Here is a 21,977-nt window from a genome sequence, read left to right as displayed (position 1 = left end):
ATACTCCTTGAGCTGGAAGACCTGCTGCCTGGAGTCACACTGATGGTTGTTTACCTGTTTCTTAGGGGGCTACTTTGATATGTCTTGCTTTTAGTTCACGAACTGGGTTTATGCTCCAAGTCTGACTCACTCACACCTCTCTTAAAGCCTTTGGCAACATGTGATGGCACAGGATCTTTGCGCCATGATATTTAGGGAGGAAACCCTTTGGTTGCTGCTACTTTGCTCTATGTGAGGAGTCAGAAGAGGAGTGACATACAGGGACACTGTCACCAGATTTCTGCATTGCTTAGCCTGTGGACGGAGATGCAGAGAGGCAATTGTACAGTGCTTGTTCCAAGCCTAGTCCCCCAGTTATGGTCATAGAATGGTTTAGGTTGGAAAGGACCTTTAAAGGCCAGCTAGTCCAACCTCCTTGCAATGAACAGGGACATCTTCAACTACAGCAGGTAGCTCAGAGCTGCAGCCAACCTGAACTTGAATGTTTCCAGGAATGGGACATCTAGCACCTCTCTGAGTGACCTGTTCCAGTGTTTCATTACATGCATAATAAAGAATTTCTTCCTTATATCTACTCTGAATCTACCCTCTTTTAGTTTAAAACCATTACCCTTTATCCTGTTACTACAGGCCCTACTAAAAAGTTTATCTCCATCTTATATAAGCCCCCTTTGAGTATTGAAAGGCTGCAATGAGGTCTCCCTGAGCTTTCTCTTCTGCAGGGTAAGCAACCCCAACTCCCTCAGCCTTTTCTCATAGGAAAGTGGTTCCATCCTTCTTATTGTTTTTGTGGCCCTGCTCTGGACCCACTCCAAGATATTCATGTCTTTCCTGTACTGAGGGCTCCAGAGCTGGATGCAGTACTCAAGGTGAGGGTTTCACCAAAGTGGAGCAGAGGGGCGGAATCACCTTCTTCGACCTGCTGGCCACACTTCTTTTGGTGTAGCCCAGGACACAGTTGTCTTTTTGGGCTGCAAGTGCACATCGCTGGCTCATGCCCTGCTTTTCATCCAACAGGATCCCTGGTGGAAGTCCTTCTCTGCAAGGGCGCTCTCAATCGCTTTATCCCTTAGCCTGTATCAATAGCATGGGTTGCCCTGCCTCAGGTGGCTGCCCTTGCATTTGGCCTTTTTGACAATCATGAGGTTCACATGGGTCCACTTCTTGAACTTGTCTAGGTCCCTCTGAATGGCATCCCATCCCACCCCACAAGCGTGTCAACCACACCAGTCAGCCTGTTGTCATCTGCAAACTTGAGATGGGAGCACTCAATCCTACTGTCCATTTCATTAATGAATATAATGAACAGTACTGACCAGGGCTGAGCAGAGAATGGAGACCTATAGTAGTGTGAGGGTTTGAAGTTAAAAATCATATTCTCACTCCTTTTGCCTTACTTTTAGTCATTTATATTCATGCAAAATGAATATACAAAAGTAAACAAATCAAAACTCCATTACAAGGGGTTTGGGTTTTTTTTCCTAGCCAAAACAGCTAGTCTGGCCCTGAACTTTGGTTCACCCTCCAGTCAGAACAGGTAATGTCCATTAGCCTTTGGAAGAGGTACTGTTTTTACAAAGCCTGCATTGCTGAATCGAATGTAACCAAACAGGAGCTGCGAAGAGTGCCGTGGTGGGGAAAAGAAGGGGCTGCTCACTGGGCTCATTGTTGAAGAAGGGGACAGGCTGTGCCAAACAGTTGTGATTAATGATTTTATGTGGTGATCTCTGTGTGTACCTGCAATTAAAAAGTTAACCATTTAGAGTATATTTATCAATTGATCTGCCATAGCTGTGGTGTGGAGCAAAGTTAATAATCCGTATAAAGTCCCACTTTTATCGTACAGTTTGATCTTAGACATTTTGTTTGCTGAAACTGCTGGGAAAGACTATCACTTCTCATCCGCATGCCTTTGCACACCCTGCTGTTCAGAACAGGGGCAGTTGTTGCATACATACCTTGTATTTATATAGTATATTTTAGTAATAGCTTTCAGCAGGATTTTAAAAAATATATTTTATTTTGTGGATCACTTCTAACAGTTTTCATGAGATGCTTACAAGCAGGCTACTGAGATTAAAGCAAAGTGGGTTACTTCATCAGAAGGATGGAGCAAGTATGCAGAATTTCTTAAGGCAGTGACAAGAGGTATTAGTACAGGGAGCCAGTGCAACCATTAAAGGACTAATGAGACTAAATTAATGAGGAGGTGAGTTAGTGACTGCATTTCATGTGATCTGAAGGGTGACCTGTGTTTTGTGATCGTGAGAGTTAAATCATGGAGCAGGAAGAGAAAGCAGTATTCAGAATGGATAACAGGAAGGCCTCATCCATAAAAGGGTATTGAAGTACCTGTTGATTTCAGTTCGTGGTTTCTTTGGATTCAGAGGCATCTTGCACAGTTGGGCATGAGGAGGGTAAGCCCTGGATGAAGAAGAGGGAAAGAAGCAGATGGGTCTGGAAGGACACAGTGCACCAACAGAGGAGCCAGATCTGAGCAGGCCAGAGAGGGCTGGAAAGAAGCTCTCACCCAAAGTATGGGGGCAGTCAGGTTCTTTAGGGATCCTTGGTCGAACATTAACCATCGCTTGAGCTCAGAGTACACACTCAAAGCTCGCTTGCCCTGGGCAGTGGCGGTGTCTCTGCTGCCAGGATCAAGGCCCAGCAGCACCAGCCCAGTCTCAGCCTGCGTGGAGGTCACTGCTGCTGGCTCCCACATTCCTGTTCCACCACCCAGCTCATCCTGACTGACCTAGGCACCCGTGGCCCCTTAAACGGAGGAGTGGGTCTGTGACCAGCCCATTCACCGGCAATGGCCACCTGCACTGCGAGGTGCAGAGTGGGGTCTGGGAGTGCCTGTCACAGCAAGCAGAACAGAGGAGGGGACAGGGAGCAGATGTGGCCAAGGAGGGTCAGCACGTGGTGTAAGGCCTGTGGCGACTGCATGTGCAGAGTGAGGTGACAGGAGGGAACTGTGGGCTGCACAAGTAGGTGTGTGCCTTCAAGTTGATAGCTGAAGCCCTAGATGAAGCTCCTTTGACAAATGGTGTGAAGGGATACAGTTAACAGATTTACTGCTGATGCCCAGACTTTCTGCAGTTTCTATCTATTGCCTGGAGCTCATCTGACATTAGAGTGCTGCCTCTCCTCTTTCAGGGCCAGGGTTTTGGCTGGAGATGTTCCAGAGTTAGTAGACTTCCACTCCAAGCGGCAGGGACAGAGCTGTTAAAACAGAAATGGTAGCGTACCCCCCGCATCAATACAAATTGAACCTCTGCTGGCAAGCCTGCAGAGTGCTTGCTCTCTTGTGTAGAAGAATCAATATGAATTGGCCACAGGATGAAAATATACAAATGTAGTTGGGGAGAGAAAAAGTAGATGGAAAGTTGAGGTGAACAGAGGTCACTAGGTCCAGGCGATTTTAGGCTTAGTTGTTAACAATTTTTGTTCTAATACAGTTGCCACTTGAATCACACCTGTGGACACAATGGTCCAGCGATGCAATGCTTGCAAAGTTTATTCTTCTTGGTTCGTGTAAGTATTACTTCATTGTAATGGCTTAAATGTTAACACGAGTCCCAGCATGTCCCTACCCCTTTCATCCAGTTTCCACCAGGGATGGGCAAAAGTAGAGTACATCAGCCCTACTCTTTTTATTGCTTTTCCCCAGTTTCCATCCAGGGTGTTACTCTATCATATAAGAATGTCAAGCTGTGGTTATCCTGCTGGTGCAATGTTGCTATCTCAAGGATTTCCTGTTTGGGCTAGCGACTCTGACTGGGTTTCCTAGCAATAAAAGAATGATTCTGGGGCTGTATAATATCTGTATCCCAAATGATTCTATTTCTGATTAGCTGTTGATATTGGCGTGAGAAAGAACAGCAACAACTTGAGAGCAAAATTGTGCCTTCAGTGAGATGTGTTAAAGGATGGTGATGAAAGGAGTATAGGGTAAAAGTACCATTCATAATGAGGGTCATGTGGAACCTCCACCTTCCTCGTGTATTTTTCTGCATCTGTCTGAAATATACCCACTGTGTCTCAGTCTTAGTTATTTTTTATTTAAAACCATCACTTAGAAACTCCCTTCTACTGCACATCTTGGCATTATAAACTATTCCACCCATATTAAGGACTGAATTCTTTTGGGAATTGATGATTTCTTGCCTTAAGGAAAGGTGAAATCAAGTGATTTCTACCCCTTTTCTTAACTAGATAGCAGTAAGTGAGCTGCTTTTGAGCCTTCAGATGTCTAGTTTACAGTAAATATGCCAAATTGGCCTCTGTTATGTGCTTGCATCACCGTGAGCAGTGCTGTGAAATAATGAATTTTTTTTTACTCAACACTGTTTCAACATCATTATGTACAAAGCTGAACACAGTTTTTCTTTTTACCATATAACATGGAGCTTTGGGCAAAGGCATTTCTATATACTGACAAGGACATAGAAAATACTTGAATCACCTTTGGGTTTACATTGTCAAACTGGTCTAGTTACCATACAGATCAGGAAGCAGAATGGAGGCAGGACTGTTTGGTGCCATAGAAAAAAAAAAAAAAAGGTGTATTGGAAACTCAGATCAAGAGCAGATCTGCTTGCATAGCACCATGTTTATGTCGTAGGAAAGGAGGACTTAAGGACAGAGTTTATACCTGCAGCAAAGGGAAGGAGGAAGAGTAGAAGAGTGAGATCCATCTTGGCTATGCAGTATCTCTGTTCTTAGAGGTAGGGAAATTAAAAAGTAGAAAAGTTGTGAGTCATTCAAAGTTGTTGAAACAGATGGTGCAGGAGTTATTACTCTTGTGTTTGCGTTCTTTTTCTCTAAAGCTTGCAGCAGGTATGGCAGGTGTATTTATAGTTTGCAGAGGAAATGAAGGGAAATAATTAGACTCTAGCTTTGCAGTTTGTGAATTAACAGAATTAGAGGGTGGTTTGCAAGGGTGAACTGCTCGGGCTATATGCAAAACCAGCTCATTTTACCTCATTTTATCTCTTGATTTGTGCTGAGACTGGCAAGATGCTTCATGCAAGAAACCTATTTTCATCTTGGTTAATTCTCTGCTGGGGCAAACCTTTTAAAAAATACTAGCTAGCCGTCTTCTCACTTAGTTCCAGGAGCTTACATTCAGAATTGTAAGGCAGACAGAATGAGAGAAGGCAGGCAGAGGCAGGCTGTCCTGTTTTACAGATAAGGAAGCAGCACCCACGGAGACAGAAGTGAGTTACTCTCACAGGGAATTTGGGGCAGAGACGGTGAATGAGTTTTGCTTTCCTGGGTGTTGATACTGTAATTACTACAGATTCAGTCAGGATTTTTCCATTCTGAAAAAGTTGTGTGGCAGATTTTCAACTCTTAACTGCCTGTGGGACTAGCTCGATTTCAGGGACGCGAACCCCAACCAGTTTGAGTTTCCTGGTGGGGGAGGTAGGCTGCTGGAGAAGCGAATGATCTGCCCGTACATTTTGCTGAGCGAGGATTCCGTGGGAGTGAGGGAACTGGGAAAATCCTGGCGACAGGTCTGCAGCAGAACGAGCAAGGGCGGCACGGCCTCTTCTGATCTCCGCAAAGCATCCCGAACGCTTACGCGTAAGCTGCGGTGCCCGTTCCTTTGGCGGAGCTGTTCAAAGCCCCGCCAGGCGGTATCGCCGCGCGGCTGCCCCGGTCCGATCTCCGGAGCCCAGGCGGGGGCTGCCGGCTCACCCCAGCCCCGCGGGCGGCGCTGCGGCAGGCGAGGGGCAGGCGGCGGTTCGGGCGGAGCCTCGGCGGAGCGGCGGCCGCGCCTTGAATGAATGAGCGGCGGCGCTCGGTGGCCGCGAGTTGAGCCGCGCGGAGGGGACGCGGAGACCCTGAGAGCGAGCCCGGCGCCTCCAGGCAGAGCGATGTGGCGGAGACGAAGGAGCCACGGGAGCCGCCTGCCTTTTGGATAACTCTTGCCCTTGCCCCCGCGTCTGGTGCGGCGGCGCTCTCTTGTCTGTGTGTGCCATGTGGACCTGGGGTTTGGTGTGGCGCTCGCTCTGCCAGCGAGGTCACGCTTCCTTTTTTTAAAATTCATTGCCTTGGGTACAGTATATCTCTCTCTCTCTCTTTTTTTTTTTTTTTTTCTTCTCTGATAGTGGGGTGGGCCGGGAGGGACGATTGTGTCACCGGAGGGAATGTTTACTTGTGCAGAAGTCTTTCTTGTGTGGAAGCACGCTGGTCCCTAACTCCTGGCTGACCAGACTTCACCAACTTTACCACCGTGCAGCACGTGTAACTCCTTGACAGGATGGCAGACAAAAGAACAGCTGGTGCAAAGCAATAGGGGATTCCTAGTGAGGAGGAGGAAAGAAAATTGCAAACCTTTCACCGGCACCATTGACATCCGACAACTGTAAGGGCAGCAGTTGCAACAGGACGAGCTGAAGCCACCATGCGCAGGTCTAGCACCGATGAGTCGACCTATCACAGGAGCCCTTCCCTGGACAGCAAGGATTACAGTTTCCCGAATGGCACCTTTCGTCGCTACAGCAGCATGTATGGTGGCCAGTTTGGGGCTACCAGCAACTCTTTTTTTGGATTCCACACCAACCCAGGCCCTAAGGCCACTAAGGCTAAGTACACGACCCCCAAGGGAAACAAGTACGTTGTCTTTTACCTGGATCTCTCGTTTATTTTTCTCCTAGAACTGAAGAGGTGCAGCATGGCTCACAACTGCCTGCAGTGTATCAAGTACCTAATGTTTGTCTTCAACCTGCTCTTCTGGGTGAGTACATGTTGAAAACTTCGAGAAGGTTACATTTGTGTCTGCTTACTGTGATGGAAGGTGAACTTGTTGCTGCTTTTAAACTTAGAAGTTTGAAGTTGGAAGTTGAACAAAGTGATGCCTAGTCTACCCTTTCTGTGGCCTCGAATTTATGTGGACACACTACTGAGGGTTTCCTTTACCCTTTCATTTCGTGTTCTTCAGCTGTGTTTCAAAACCATGATACAAGGCAGAAGACTGTGTTTATAGAGGCCAGTTGCATGAATGTCTTCATCACTTTGCTCCAGTGAGAGCCGTGCACTCCTTTTGTTGCCTCAAAAGTCATGCATTGTTTCAGAGAAATCACTGGGACCATTCATGATTTTAAGGTTGAGCATATGCTTACATCCATTGCTGTATTGCTGACGGCACGCTCGGTACATCACGACATTAAAGCCTGTATCAGAGGTCTCTAGGTGATCATTATCCACCCCAGTCAGTGATGGGTCCTAGCATTCTGATTCCTTCCTGAAGATCTGGCTCTGGAAGTTGGACAGAGGCCAGAGCCCTCCTCACTTCTGGGGCTGCTGCTCTGTGGCAGGAATTTATCAAATCACTACAAGGCATGTGTGTGTCAGCAGGATACTGTGATGGGACGTGGATCTCCACATCATCTTTTGAATAAATGAGGTGGCTGTCAACAGCAAGGGGGGTGGGAATTTCACTGCTGTGATTTGGAACACAGGCTGTAGATGGTGAGCAAAGCAGCTCAGTGGGGTGGGGGTGGGGTGGGGGTGGGTTCAGGTTACAAATGGTGTTTTTCCTGTAAAGAAAGGGAGTAACATGATTGCTAGGGGAGGAGAGGAAGTGATTTCTCATTCAAAGTCTCCTGTCCAGATTCATATGGGGGAGGGTCTGTTATGAGGACCTTAGGATGTGCCTTTAAATGCCTCGTTCTTCCACAGTGGTTTATTAACATGCTAAGGATAGTAAGGGGTATTGTGAAGTGACACTGCTTCTGTCCTGGCACTTAAGGAGGGAATCTGTGTTTGCAGTTGGATGTTACCATGTCCATATTACTGATTATCTGTGCTTCACTGAATTGCCGGAGGTACACAGAGGGCTGTGAGTGAGATAGAAACGGCTGTTCTATAGTGTGTGTTGCTGTGCAGCTGTTTAAAGGCATGCTGCAGTGCTGGTGCATCAGCAACCATGAAGTGCAGGCAACTTCTGCTGACCCGAGTCATAGCAGGAGTCAGGATGTGATAAACTAGTGCAGGTCCACTGAATTAGCATGGTACTAACTAGAGCTGTGAAACACGAGGAGGGTACTCTCTTTACACCCTATACAAGCTGCTGGAAAGAGTGTCGGTAAGACTGCAGTCTGCCTTTCAACTCTTGACTCTGGTTACTTCTGAATTCCTAAATATTGCCTAATATTTAATGCAGCTTACTCAGACCTTTCTGAAAAAGATAAACACTATCTTTCTTGCTGTTTTGAGCCTTGTACCTCTACTGACTGTTTCTGGTTGAAATTATAGCACTGATAGCTAGCTGAAGTTTGTGCTAGAGAAATACAATAGGGTGGTGGTGTTAATAACTCTCTTCAGAACTATGCATGGCACTGCCACAAAGGATACTCACTGCATTTTGATTTCTTTTACAATATTTGGCTTCCACTGAAGCACTTACGATAAGAAGTAGTACTGCTGCAACTAATGAGCGTGTATTTACAAAGGCAAGATGGCACGTAATAATTGACATGCTTTTCTGTAGGGAAGCCTTAATCCTTTGAGTGAGAAGGAAAGGTTTTTGTCTTTCTCCTGAAACTGTCAAAGCTATTCTCAAAGCTTGGAGGGAGAGAAAAGAAAGGGGTCCCAAAAGGAGAGAATAACCATATGCCAACTGGAGTCTTCATGAACCAAAGCATATGAGTAGGGGAGTGGGTGGTGTCAAATACTGCAGCACGATTTTTGTTTCCCTTTCATATGCTACCTGCACAGCAGGAGTGATTGATGATAATTGTGTCCAAATGAGGTTTGCACAGCATGTAGTTATAATGGATGCAGTCTTCATCTTCTCACAGTAGTGAAAGTACCTAAAAAGAGGTGATTCTTTTTAAAGTACTGGCTTAAGCTGACCTATCTCTAGTAAAAGTGGAAGAAAAATCTATTTCTTAGGATAAAACATCATAATATTATTACAGGTTGCTGCTGCTTTTTTTTTGATTTTGAAGTTGTTGTCAGTTATTTGGCACGTTTTACTTTGTGAAATTAAAGAAGCCTCTCTGCAAGAAGACAGGATTTTGCATACATGCTCACAGAAGTTTTGCTGTCTCCACCTTTCCCCACTATCCTTCTCTAGGTAGTTTGTTAGTGACAAACAACACTAAGTAGGAAAATCAATTTGTTTTTTCATACTTTGATTTCCAAATAAAATCAGCAATTATTTCCATATAGAGTCATTGCATTAAATTAATTAAATGCCTGTTATAGGTTGTTCCTATTCTATTTTAAGCAAATGCTTTTATTTCCTTCAGAAATCTTATTTTCATTGTCTTCTTCCTGTTCTTATTCATTAATTCCAGTCCATCCCCATAGCCTATTTCCTAGTACATTCAATTATCTTTCCCACAGCATGGCAGAAAAATAGTCCTCAGCCCTGTGCAGCTCTGGTGGGATTGGTGCTGCATTTCTGAGGAAAAGACCCTTTTCTTTTAATTCTGATGAATTTAAAGGAAACAAAATCTCAGAGGCCTTGATTTTAATTGTTTCTGGCAAGCTTTATTGGATTAAGTGCAGTGCTTAAGCAGAAGTTTTATTAAAAGCTGTCATATAACTAAGAAAACAGATCAAAATTCCCCTCCCCTTTCTGGAGGTTGAAGGGGACACCAAAGCTTCTTCGCAAGTGTCAGAAGCTGAGATGTCGTGTCAGTGTTGGTGCTGGATCAGTCCATTGGTACAGCAGACCAGCAGCTATTAATGTAGAGAAAACATCTGATAGTCCTAAAATAGCTCATTTCTCTATGAAGAGTCCTGCACAAATTGCTTTTGGTGCATTTGCAACTCCTCTGGGGTATTAAGGCACTGAAACACGGGCAATACGTTATTAGGCAGCAGCACTGCTGCTCTTATGGGAATTGCCACTCAGAGGCCATTTCCTGAAATATTGCCAGATGCAGAAGAGCCAGGTTTGTATCACTGCACTGGTTTGTAAGTTCCCAAAATAACTTTTGTCACCTGATACATAATACTTGCCTGACTTCATTCATTTTTATGGACTTTCATTTTCTTTTGTTGAATTTCTGAACTCTTGAGACTAAATATCACCTCAGATGATTGCAAAGCAGAATATTTTTATATCATAATGAAATATTTATATTTCACTGTGAAACATGCAGGAAAGAACATTTGTTTTCTGCTTTCTGTCCTCCAGATATCCAAAGGTTCTTTATGACATGTAGTAAAATGAACTAATTTCACTCTGTGCTTGTAATCCAAGTCTCTGCTTGCCTTCTCTTTTTCTGTTAAGAAACGGTAGGATATATCCTAAGGGCTGAGAGAGTGCTATAGAAAGAAAAATGTTATCTCCTTAATCCACCTTGGCTTATGCCAGCCTTCCCACTCTTTCACTTCTAACTCCCAAATCTCTTAAGAGTCAGAAAAAAAAAGAAATGCACAGAACTGTAGTTGTGTTTCCAGTGGCTGCTGCTTTCCTTAAGAGAACCTGTGCTAGAGTGTTATGACCCAGCCCCATGGACCTCCTCAGCAAGCTGTGGGGGTAGTTTTCTTTTTATATGTTTGCCAGGCAGTCCAAAGCCATGACAACCACTCCAGGAGTCTCCTCAAAATTCCAGTCTTTAATTTGAACACGAAGTTACAACTCTCTACTTCAAGCTCAGTCAAAGCAACTACAGCTTAGAACAACAATTACTTAGAGCTTGGTCAAGGCAACAAACATTTCACAACAAGAACTTGGATACAACCAAATTAATCCAAAATTGCCCAGAGGGAAAAAAAAAAAAAAAGAAGTGAGGTAGATTGAAGGAGACAGTAAGGACAGGGAGAGGAAAAGAAGTAGCAGAGAAAGGGGAACATAAGGTAAAAATAATCACCACCACAAAATTATTCTACCGAAGGTTTCCTTGGGAAGCATGATGCACAGGGCAGAGAGCACACAGATGTGCTTCTTGGCACAGACTGTTTATAGAGGAGCTCTGTCCCCTGTTAGTATATGAAGAGGGGTATCTCTGTGGAAAGTTCTTAAACTGGGGCATGTGCAGAAATTCATTTGGGAAAATTCTTGAATTGGGGCTGGTCACTCCAGGAATCACTAGCAGTTCAAAGGACCCTTGCCAGAATAACTACCGCTTGAACCCTTTGGACATGTATGTGCAGTCAGGGGTGCTCCTGTCTCTGCAGAGTGTGCAGATCCCTCAGCCACAGTGGCTTGTTGAACACTAGGAGCCCAGCTGCAGGCTGGGAGGTGGGACGACGCGTGGGGCAACAGTGTTGGGTCCTACACCTCCCCTCTACTGCTGCCAAACTGCACAAAGCCCCAAACACACACAGCCTTGCACCAAGATAGATGTTTAAGATGTACAGACGAATACAAATGAAGAAGTAGATCTTTATATAGAGAAAACTAGCTAGGTTGGTAGCAATACGTACATCAAAGAACTGAGTCTCTATATCTAACTCTTCAGGTAATGCTTTAACCAACAGAGAAATTCAGTAAAGCACAGAAGTTGCTTAGTGCTGTTGTTAGAAGACTAGCTATAGAGAGGAGACAGCAACAAAAAGAAAGGAGACAATGTTGTTTATCAAACTTAGCATTAACTATTTCTATGAATGTGTCTTCTTTCCATTGTTATGATAAAGTTATATGCACTAGAAAGAAGGCAAAGTCATCAAAATAGTATGAGAAGACTCTAATTCCAGTGGGTAGTCTCCCAGAGAGCCAGGAAAATATTCTGTAGTAGCTTGAAAACTCGGGAGTTGCTATCTGCTGGAGACACTATTGCTGGAATGAGCATCTGAAGCTCTGCATTTCACCTGCCTGCCTAAAAAGGTGAGGCAAGGCACTTTGCTTTGTTTTTGCTGTTTTGTTCATATAAAATTCCCAACTGATACAGCCCTAAGAATGGTGTATCTTGGAGACACAAAGTGCAAATCTGAAATGTGTGGAAACACAGAGCCAAGGAAGTGGCAGGTAGCACTTCTGAATGCACTAGTATCTGTGTGGACAAAACCTAAGAAACTATTTAATCTGATTCCAGGAACCAGATGTGGGTCTTTTGCTCTGGCTTTGCTGTTGTTGATGGTTCGTGGGCCACATTTTTGGGAAGCTCAGCACTAACTGCCGGCCTGATGCACTAGTGATACTAGCAGCAGTCAATCTTTATTACTCGGATGTAATTGGAAAGAAGGAAGGAAAGTAATGAAAACAAGAAATCCCTCATCACTGGCATAATTTTTTTCCTTGCACTGCAATTTCAGTGGCACAAGTATGTCTTGTGAAAACTATGCTGGTGTTTATAATATCTCAAAGACTGAGTATGCAGGGTGGCTTGAAAAAGGAACGGCTTGATCTGAAAATGCACCATGAGGCATTGGATAGCTTTGAGTGAATCTGGCCAAATTTGGCGGGAGGGAGTAGGCAAAGGGGTGTGTCTTCATTTCTTTAGATCTTTAGGAACCCATCTGTCATTATTATGTCTTGAGAGGAGAGCTGTTAGCTGAACTTATTCCCCAAACTGGGGAATTTTGTAAGAGAAGCAGCTGATTTTGTTGAATTGAGTTCCTTATCCTTCATCTGCATCCTCCATCCTTCATCAGTCAGCTGATTGAGATTGATGGATAAACCAGCCAGAAACTCTACAGATACAGTTAGTGGCTGAGGACAGCAATCATTTTGTAGTTATACTTGGCTGCAGTCTTAACTTGGTGGAAAAAAAGTTACCAATAAAGCAGTAAGCCATTTTAAAAGCAAGTGCACCACCTCATCGTCATTATTTGTGCATGTTCTCTGATGGGCAAGGGCTGCCACACATCCCATGGAGTTGAATATAGCAGCTGGAGCTGCTGCAAGCTGTTGTGCACGGGAGACAGTCACATGCCTGTCAGTTGAGTGGTGTTCCAAGAAGATGGTTCAATTAGAAATAAGACAGAATGTGTATTCGCACATGTATAACAGATGGATAATCTATGACAAACAAAAATGTGATCAAACGGCAATATAGACTTTGCTTCTGTGTAATTAAAACATGGGAAGTTTACCCAAGAATGTCAATTTCTCCAACTGCCTCCCAGTCTCTAATTCTCCTTTGTTACTTACCTTCTCCAGAAGCTGCTCATTCTGATTGAAATCTCTCTGGTTCTCAGAGGATGTATTTTTAAGACACATTGCTTTTAAAGAAAGGAGAGCCATTTAATATGGGAATTACAGACTTCAGAAAAAGGCATTTCTGTAAGAAGCAGAACTGTTGAGGGCTGATACCAAGTGAGAGAGAGATGATTGTATTACCTGATAGATATCTAATTTATATGGGCACCAACAGAGCTTTTCCCATAGTGATGACATTGATAGTCTCTTTCCTCCTCTGTGCATTCTGGATTCTGTCTCATGACGGTTAAGGATCGTGCTGGAGTATTGTCTCTGAACAAAGGCATTGCTAAGGTCTGTATTTGCTACCTAAATGTGTACCTTTTGAAAACCTTGAGGAAGTTTGAAAGTGTGTGTTTTGTCAAATCAGGGTGACAGTGACAAATGGACTCGAGTTACTTGTGGGATACTCAGCCAGTTCAATTTCATAATTGTCTTTTCCTTAGGAAACCAGGCTCAGAAGACTTACTGAAGGAGGAAAAAATTGCCTTAAAGTTGACAGTATAATATATTCAAATTGTTCACTATGGGCCCATTTCTGCTTCCATTGCTCATGTCAAGGAGTAGCTTCATTGCTTTAGGTGGGTTTGCTAACATTGATAGTTTTTTGGCCATGAATATTGGTAAGGATTAAGAATCTTGCCTTATAAGTTATGGAGTTACAGAGCATTTTAAAGCAATGAGTGAAACAGCTGCAGACTTTATTCCCTCTTTTGGACTATGACAGATACTAAATCTATTGCAGCCAATACTTTGAACTATACAGAGGAAGACAAAAGACAGGTGAGATCATTTCTGTCATTATTCCTCCCCCATATCTTGGGTTGAAGATTTTTGAAGGCTTGCCAGCGCTTCTTATATGGTATTTCTCATCATGGGTTCTATGATGAAAGTCAGAGTAGCTGCCACATCATGTGTTGTCACCTCACAGCTCACTCAGCCCCGGTTTCACCCACTTTGGCTGTTTGTTTTAAGATATAAACCTTTTGGCCGGGAGATTGTTTGCGACTGTACCCTCAGAGTGTCTAGAAGAACAAAATCCCAGTCTTAGTTTGTCTCCAGACAGCACTATTTTAAATGTGACAGCTACTAATACTGCTATGTGATTTATTTATTTAGAACATAACTTTTGGGTAAGGTAGCAAATCTGTGCAAGTTACTGTATGAATAATATACAGTATCTATATAAAATACATAAAGACACTCCTCTCTGGTATTTATAGCATAAAATGAGCACTACTAGGTCAGGAATGAAATGTGGCATTGGATGGAATGACTTCTGTGTACTCATGCAGATTGGAGACAGTATTTCTTAGTACTGTCTTGTAGTTGTTTCTCCAGGAAATGTTAAACCATCACAAGATGCAACAAAAGTAAATGAAGTTGAAATTGCAGTCTGTAATTAGACTGTCATACTGTAACACATCTTAAATTTATCTTCAATAGAAAAACTAACACCCTCAAAAAAAAAAAATCCTCCCAACCTGCTTCAAGTGTGAATGCAAGCAGCGACTTGTAATTTAACGTGATTCAACTGAGTCTTGTTCTAAAGATGCCATACATTTGAAATAGTAGCTTGGATGAGACAGAATGTTGATGTACAAGGACAAAGGACCAGAATGACTTGGTCTTGTAAGTTTTTATACACAGACTTTCAAGACTTTTGAGTGTTTGTTTTGTTGTTTTTTTTTGTTCTTTTTTTTTCTACTTGCTTTTCCAGATTGCCTATATAGCTCTTTTTATTCTTTTCTTGGCCCCCATACCTTTGTTTCTTCTCAATTACTTTCAAAATAATGCAGCAGCAGATATTGTCGCTCTGAGCTGTATCCTTTAGCGGTAACTCTAAATCCAGATTAGCTTGATCTATACTGTCTTTTTAAGGTATTGCTTTGTCTACTCTTGTTTCCGCTCTGCGCATTACACCATACTTGATTATCTGCTCTTCTTACAAGCATCTTCATGTTTTCACCCCGATCTATCCTTCACAGGAAAATCATGGTTACTAAAGCTTCCGGTTTCCCTCCAGCTGTATTTTATAAACTCCTTTTTGAGAAATCATCCACTGCAATGCCTTTAAACACTACATCTGATCAAAATGATAGTGACTTACTTGTGCTTATTTTGTTTATTACATATGTTCATTCTGTGTACCGGATAATCTGTGCTGGCTCTTATTTAATGCTTTACTGCCTCCAGCACCCCATGCTTACACATTCTTTACACGAGGGGTTCAGGGAGGAACTTCTCATTCCTGGCTCTGTCCGTGAGGACTTTGGTAATAATAGAGGCCTCTGGATATAACTTACAGTGGGAGTGAGCTTTCTTGGCTTCTGCTTGCAGTCATTAGTAGATGCTTTGTTGGTAAACCTACCGAGTGTCTGCTCCCACTCCATTCAAATAGACAGCTGTCTTCCCCCTGTGCCTGACAAGATTTAGTTTGAGATTTGGAGATCAAGGACAACTGTGCTCTAAGGAAGGGAAATCCTTCCACCAACCACCTGCCCTTCATGCAGATGTCAGTTTACTCTTTATTTTTCCATCTGAAGTCCACTTTTGTTTTTCCCTGTGTGACTTTTCTTTGTCACAGTGACCAACTTTAATGGTCGAACAGCCAGCACAGTGTACAATACTTGGAATTAAACAACTTCAGTCTCTTATGTAAAACAGGCTTAGCATTAGAAGCAAAAATCTCATTTACTTAACAAACAACCATGTGGCAGGCCTGTGGTGGGACTACAAAGTCTTCATGTAAACTGGAGTTACACCAGGAAAATCGTGCTTGTGCCAAGAAAGCTTGTTTTGTTGAGAAGACTGATGTAGGCTGTGATGGCAAAATGTGCTTTTGGTAATATTAGTTGTTCCCCTAGTAGGGGCTTTGCTAGTATAATATGCTGGCAATTTTTTTTCTTTCAGCTCACAGGGCTTAAGAATGGTGATGCTCTCTCTGTGCTGCTGTCAGACAGCACTAGACTTGAAGAGGCAGAATGGAGCTGGGTAAAGGGAAAGTGAATGTTGGCTGTGGAAATGAGATTTTGTTGTTGCTCAGTGGCTGTAAGCTTAAACTGTGCAACTGCATGAGGAGGCACTACTACCTGAGCTGTGAGCAACGTGCTTCCCCCAGGAGCAGAAAGGAGGGATGAGAGCTTAATCTTTCAGACAGCAGACAGCAGCTGCTGTGGCAAAATTAGATAGTGGCTCCAGCTTGTTTTATATTTCCTCCTTCCTTCTTTAATTGCCAGTTGTTTTTTTCCTTGCTGGCTACATGATATTTAGAAGGGAGAGCACAGAGAAGGAGCTAAATTCTAAGTAAGCATGTTCATTCACTCTTTACGAGCACCAAGACCAGGTACCGCTTTGTGCTGCTATGCTTAGAAAGGCTTATCTGATGTCTTCCTCTATAGGATACAATCTTGCAGGCTTCAGACTTCCTATAGGGATTTTCCCCTCCCATGCTGTGGTCTCCCTGTAGTGCTACCTGCAATTTCTGTTCTTGTTGCAATTCTTGCGACTACTTTGGAGTCATGTGTAGTAGCAGCAAGAGAACAAGTTTCCTTGGGAAACACCATACGTGATCGTGTTTGGTTCTAGTGAGCATCTGGATTTTTATCTAGGTTGTCTTCTTTAGAGCATTTCTGTGACGTTACTGATATTGTTCATTCCCTCATTATTCTCCATTGGCTGTTATGAAGGTATATGCTGGGTGAGATGGATTTGTGGCTCTTTTATAAAACATAAACCAGAGATCCAGTTTGTCCTGAATGATTTAAACATTCAAAAAACCCAATCTTGGTTGTCTTTCAGTAAAATTTTTTAACATCCCCTACTGGCTGGTGGAAGCTCTGCTTTTAGAGGTGGTTATTCATTGCTATTTTATTACATTACTTTTTTCTAAAGGCGCTCTACAATTTTAACCTGAAGTTATATCCCATCCACCACATTGCTCCTGCCAAGTTTGTAGACATTTGTAAATGGATTGTCTTCATATTGTCCAAATGAAAATTCATAATTTTACATTGTAGTTGACATTTATCCAGGGTTGTAGAACAAATTGTTTACTTATGTTTGAATAAATTTTTTCACTAATCCATTTGTGGCAGGATGCGAAGGAGCTGAGGTGACATATTCGATACTATTCTCTTTAGCAGAACAACTGGAACTCTGGACGTGAATTGAATTCTGCTGCCGTTTGCAATCTGTTATGAGCTCCCGTCCTCGAAGGCCAGAGTTTTTAATGCATCCACCACCTGCTTTGTACTTCTTATATCCATGCACAATACTTGATTGTTTTATAATTACTTTGCAAACTGGAATAAAGAACCCAGAAATGTTCTAGTGCATCCTATATACACATGCTCCCACTAACAAAGAATACACTGAAGCATCTTTGGGCATGAGAAAGCAGACATTGTTTTGTTGTTTATTCAAGGGTCACTCCATGACGTCCAACCACAAGACTTTTTCACTTTTATGGTTACTAGTACTTCTCTGATGTTCACAAGCCCAAACTGTATAGCAATAGCAGTCTATAAAGTAAAAAGGGAGACAAGTTTTTTGGCTGTTTTTTCAGTACAAAGAAAACCAACAACAATTTGAGTGTACACAAGTCCATTCATTGTTGCTGTATGTGTTATAACCAGTAAGATGTCTTTTTCAGGTTTTCGTTGTTGCATGTCTTTTGTGAGTGGTGCAAATCAGTTTGTACTGTGGAAAACATGCTGATAGCATCTTGCTCTGCTTTTGTTCCCTTGCCCTCTGCTTCCAGTGGCAGATATGATAAGGAATCTCTATTTACATCTTGGTTGGTGAGTTAGTGCTCGATGTCACAGCATGGAGCACCCAGGCTTTTTAGCACAGGCTGCTTACAGTTACATGTCACCCCATCTGTAATACTTGTGGGTGTTTCCCTGGGCATGTGTTAGGAGTGCTCCCTTTTGCAACCTGATCTGTTTTAGTAACTTAATAATTCTGATGTGAAATTAGGGAAATGGAAGAAGACCCTTCATTTTAAATCTTACTCCTGCTAGCTGGATATCTATTTATCTAGTACTTTGGTGTCCCCTGTGCTGGGCAGTTGCACGCTATTTCCCATGGACTATAAACAAAGCTGTCTAACTAATAAATCTGAAGTTCTCTGGCGTGTTCTTCTTCCAACTGGTTGTACTTTCTCATGTCACTCTATTTCTTTTTAAAGAACATGGTTTTCTCTTACAACTTCTGTAAACATTGCCATTTTTCATGGTCCCTGTGGAATTTGGCTTTGACCCAGGGTTTGTCTGGATTGTGAAGTTGTTTGTGACACCAAAAAGCACACCCTTGCATTGTTTTCTCCCTAGCATGCTTTTGTTGGGGAAACATGCATGTGAGGATGGGCATATTTCAGTGATGATACTACAACTCTCTGGCGTGTTTGAAGGATGAAAAGCTAGTAAGGAGAGAAGGAAAATGAAAATTGAAAGCAATAAGAGGTATTGTACCTGTATATCATTTAGTGCAGAATATGCACTTGCCCCCATCACAACACCAAGCAGCTACAGGAACGGTCCATCCTGCTAGTGATATCTGGGCCAGACCTTGATGCTTTGGAGTCACATTTGATCCCATCAATACCTGGATTTGAATTGCTTCCCTTTCTTACTGCATGCAAGTTAATCGTCTTTGTGCATAATCTCATTTTGTCCTAATTGGCAATGCTCTGTTAATTTATTTTATTCTAGCCACATGTTGAGGTTTGAGGTCCATCCGCCATTTCTCTTTTATCATGTCTGTAAAAGTGAAAATGCTCTGTGGCCACATAGTATCTGTGGGCTGGGGACTCTAGGATTTGCACAGTCTTGGCACATGCTTTGCTATCTGCTGGTATAATAGGAGCAGTTAAGTTGCACAGCAAGTTATAGGCCTTAGTCCCCATTATGCTCAGTAAAACAGCCATCTCTTTCTCCTAACAGATATCATTAGCTATTATGTACTCTTTCAGTCCCTCAACAGAGCTGTCAAATCTTCCACTGAATTACCAAACACGTCCATTTTCCCCAAATATCAGTTCAACTTAACTGTTTTTCTGACTGCCTGGCAGGTTGCTCACAGATGTAGTGCTGCACACAGTAGTTTTAGTTAGAGATTGGTTTTGTCTCTGCAGCTACACCCTGCCTTTTTCCGTTCCCAAGTTAGACTTTTGCCCCTATTGCCAAATGCTTTGTCCATTCTTTCTAAACAATATTCGTAAAGTGGGGAAGCTGGAGGGGCACAGTTGGCTTCCCAGTAGCGGTAGTGTGTTAATTAGATGCAAATCTTTAAGCCTCAGCTAGCCATGGACTCTGCTGCAAGGTTTATGTGGGTTCTGCTGCAGGGCCAGAGGGCTCAGATGGTGCTTAAAAGCTTGTCACTGTGCTGCACTAGGTTGTCCAGCCTGCAGCTCCTGAGCCTCAAGTCCAGGTGCCTTATAGTTTCTGCTGCAGGGATTGTTGTGGGCAACAGGGATGCCAGCATTGCTAAAGTGTCTCTGGGACCCTTATATACCCCCAGTTGAGCCTCCAAAGAAGTAATGGGACCAGGTGGAAACTTGTGCTGTTGCTGTGAAAGGTGGTATATATGTTGTGGATTTCAGGCTGGTGCCACATCCTTATGCCAATTGGACTGGCACATCCACAGAGGTGATGGCAAGAAGGAAAGGGAATAGAGCCTCCCTGTAATGTTGCAAGTACAGGACGAAGTACAGTCTGGCTCATCTTAGCACTAATGTTGCCATTGGCATTTGCACTGAGAGGTTTTAGGGGGAATGTAGTGGTATGTAGTAGTGTGTACTGGTGCATGCAGGTATCGTGGAATGGGGCTATTTTGCAGTATAGAAAGAAGTAGGATTCATAAGATAAAGCTGGTGTTTATAAAAGGCATAGTAAAAAGCTTTTGCAAGGTTATCAGTCTTAGATGCATGTTCTGAGATCACCAGTGCCTTCCAAAACGTTTACAAGATCTTCGTTGTTGTCAATTCAGTGCTGCTGCCAACTTTGTCCTGAGCTGGAAAAGCTAATGCTTAAAAAAATGAAGAGCTATAGGGAATAATAGCTGGATGTTCACCCCAGACATACTCTTGTTTTTTGTGGAAAGTAGAATCGTTTGCTTTATCTGAATGGTTTCATCGCTACTTCCATGTGTGTATGCATGTGTATGATAGAGTGAGATAACTGAGTTCTTGTGAGTGGGTGTTCAGTTTTGGCTAACAAGATCCCGTTTCACTTAGAATTTGAAATAATAAGTGACAGCTGTGGGACTTAAAGATGGATCAGGTTTGGAAGTTTTAACGATTACACTGGAACAATAGGCGTATATATTGGACAGGTGTATGTTATTCGAGGGGAAAACAATGCATCAAATTATATGAGTATTTAGAGATATTAAGACAAAATCATTTCAATTTCCTTGAAATAAATAGTACAAGATAAGAGATGGGAGTTGCAAGAATACTATGTATTTAAGAGGGATACAGTACAAAATAATTACTTTACCAAGATCCACCATGGAATAGAAAGTCTCAGTAGAATTTTTTGGCAGGTTACCAGTTAGGGAAGGAATACACAAACCAGGCAATTTACTTACTGTTGATCTATATTTGAAACTCTTTTTGATATAATAGAAGAGTATCTTTAACATTACTGGGGAATTCTCAGAAGGTTTGAAATAAGGAGTTTCCCTCTACTACCCACTTAAAAACAATACATGAGACATGGAAATAAATACTTTATTCTAAGAAAACCATTAAGTGATATAATCCAAGAAAATCCTTGTTTCTGTATTGCTGCTTTAAAATCAATATTTTGAGCCTCCCCACAGCCAGCCTCACCACTTTTGCTTGTGCTGCAGGACCTGATGCTTATCTCCCTCGCTGGAGAGGCATTTATCTTGTGTCACATAGCTTAACTGCATGTCATTAGGTGTGATGCTGTAAAATTGTGTTGTCTAATACAGACATCGCTTAAAAAAAGGTGAAGAGAGATTAAACAAAAATGAAATCTAGTAAAATTTTACACTGGCTTTACTTGCAGGATTTTCTTAACTTACCTTTCTCCTTGAAATTGAACACATAATTGAAAAAATTTCTTATGTATAAAAAGTCAAAATATTCTGCAGAGCAAAAGTTTTAGTGTTTTGGAAAACAACACCTCCTTACAAACTCAATTATCTAATAGCAGACATTCCAGGCTATTAGGTGGTAAATAGGTGTGCTGGAAGAGGAAAAAACATTGTTGAACGTTATAGCTGGAAGTGAAGGGATGCTGAAAGAGTTGTTCTTTGGGTCTGTGACATTTAGAGCATATAGTTACATACATATGATAGGAGAAAAAAGGATGTTTGAAGAGCCTATATGTTTCTTAATTTCTTCAAGAAGTTGCCAGTGCTTGGTCATTAATTACTGCATAATTTGTATGATTGGAAATGACCAAAACATTTTTTGGTAGTGACAGTTTTGAGCCTGGTATGTTCAAAAGGACTGATATGACTTAAATATCCATGTCCTATTGACTTTCCATTACAGCTGAATGTGGTTTAGGTCTTTTGAGGTTTTATTGCCAGTCTCCCCCTTCAGACTCTTCAGTCAGTTACAACTTTTTCCAATCTGTGCCCCCTCCTTCTGCCTGCAGAAGAAAGGAGGAGCTTTGCCCTTGAGCAAAGTGTCTGTGACCCAGATCCAAGAAAATGGGTCCTCACCTCTCATACTCCAGATTTGTGATTCTCATAAAATGTCAAGATTGAGCAGAAGTGTTAACCGTGTCATGTGTGGTGTCATATAATCCAGGGTTTGTGTGAAAGGCAGAAGGCTCAAGTAATTTCGGTAGTCTTAGATACTCTGTTACTAGTTTGCTGATCAAGTCCT

General features: G+C 42.5%; 1 protein-coding gene across 9 annotated transcripts in view; it reads left to right on the top strand.

Moving 5' to 3' along the window:
* Positions 1–21,977, top strand: part of TSPAN4 (tetraspanin 4) — a 454,376-nt gene that overhangs the window by 242,329 nt on the left and 190,070 nt on the right. For 6 of the 9 annotated variants that reach the window (XM_054068306.1, XM_054068309.1, XM_054068307.1 and 3 more), the window contains one exon: positions 6,666–6,745. The exons of 1 other annotated variant lie outside the window; for it this stretch is intronic. In XM_054068306.1, coding sequence (XP_053924281.1) covers positions 6,683–6,745 — 63 coding nt within the window. In that variant the 5' untranslated portion in view covers positions 6,666–6,682. Of the gene's footprint in view, positions 1–5,927; positions 6,064–6,153; positions 6,746–21,977 lie in introns of those variants that run through there. 2 more of the 9 variants (XM_054068311.1, XM_009571862.2) reach the window with 2 other exon arrangements.

This window comes from Cuculus canorus, chromosome 5 (assembly GCF_017976375.1).
Source record: "Cuculus canorus isolate bCucCan1 chromosome 5, bCucCan1.pri, whole genome shotgun sequence".
Lineage (NCBI taxonomy): Eukaryota > Metazoa > Chordata > Aves > Cuculiformes > Cuculidae > Cuculus > Cuculus canorus.
Note: the sequence above shows the minus strand (reverse complement) of the source record. Positions and strands in the feature narration are given on the sequence as shown.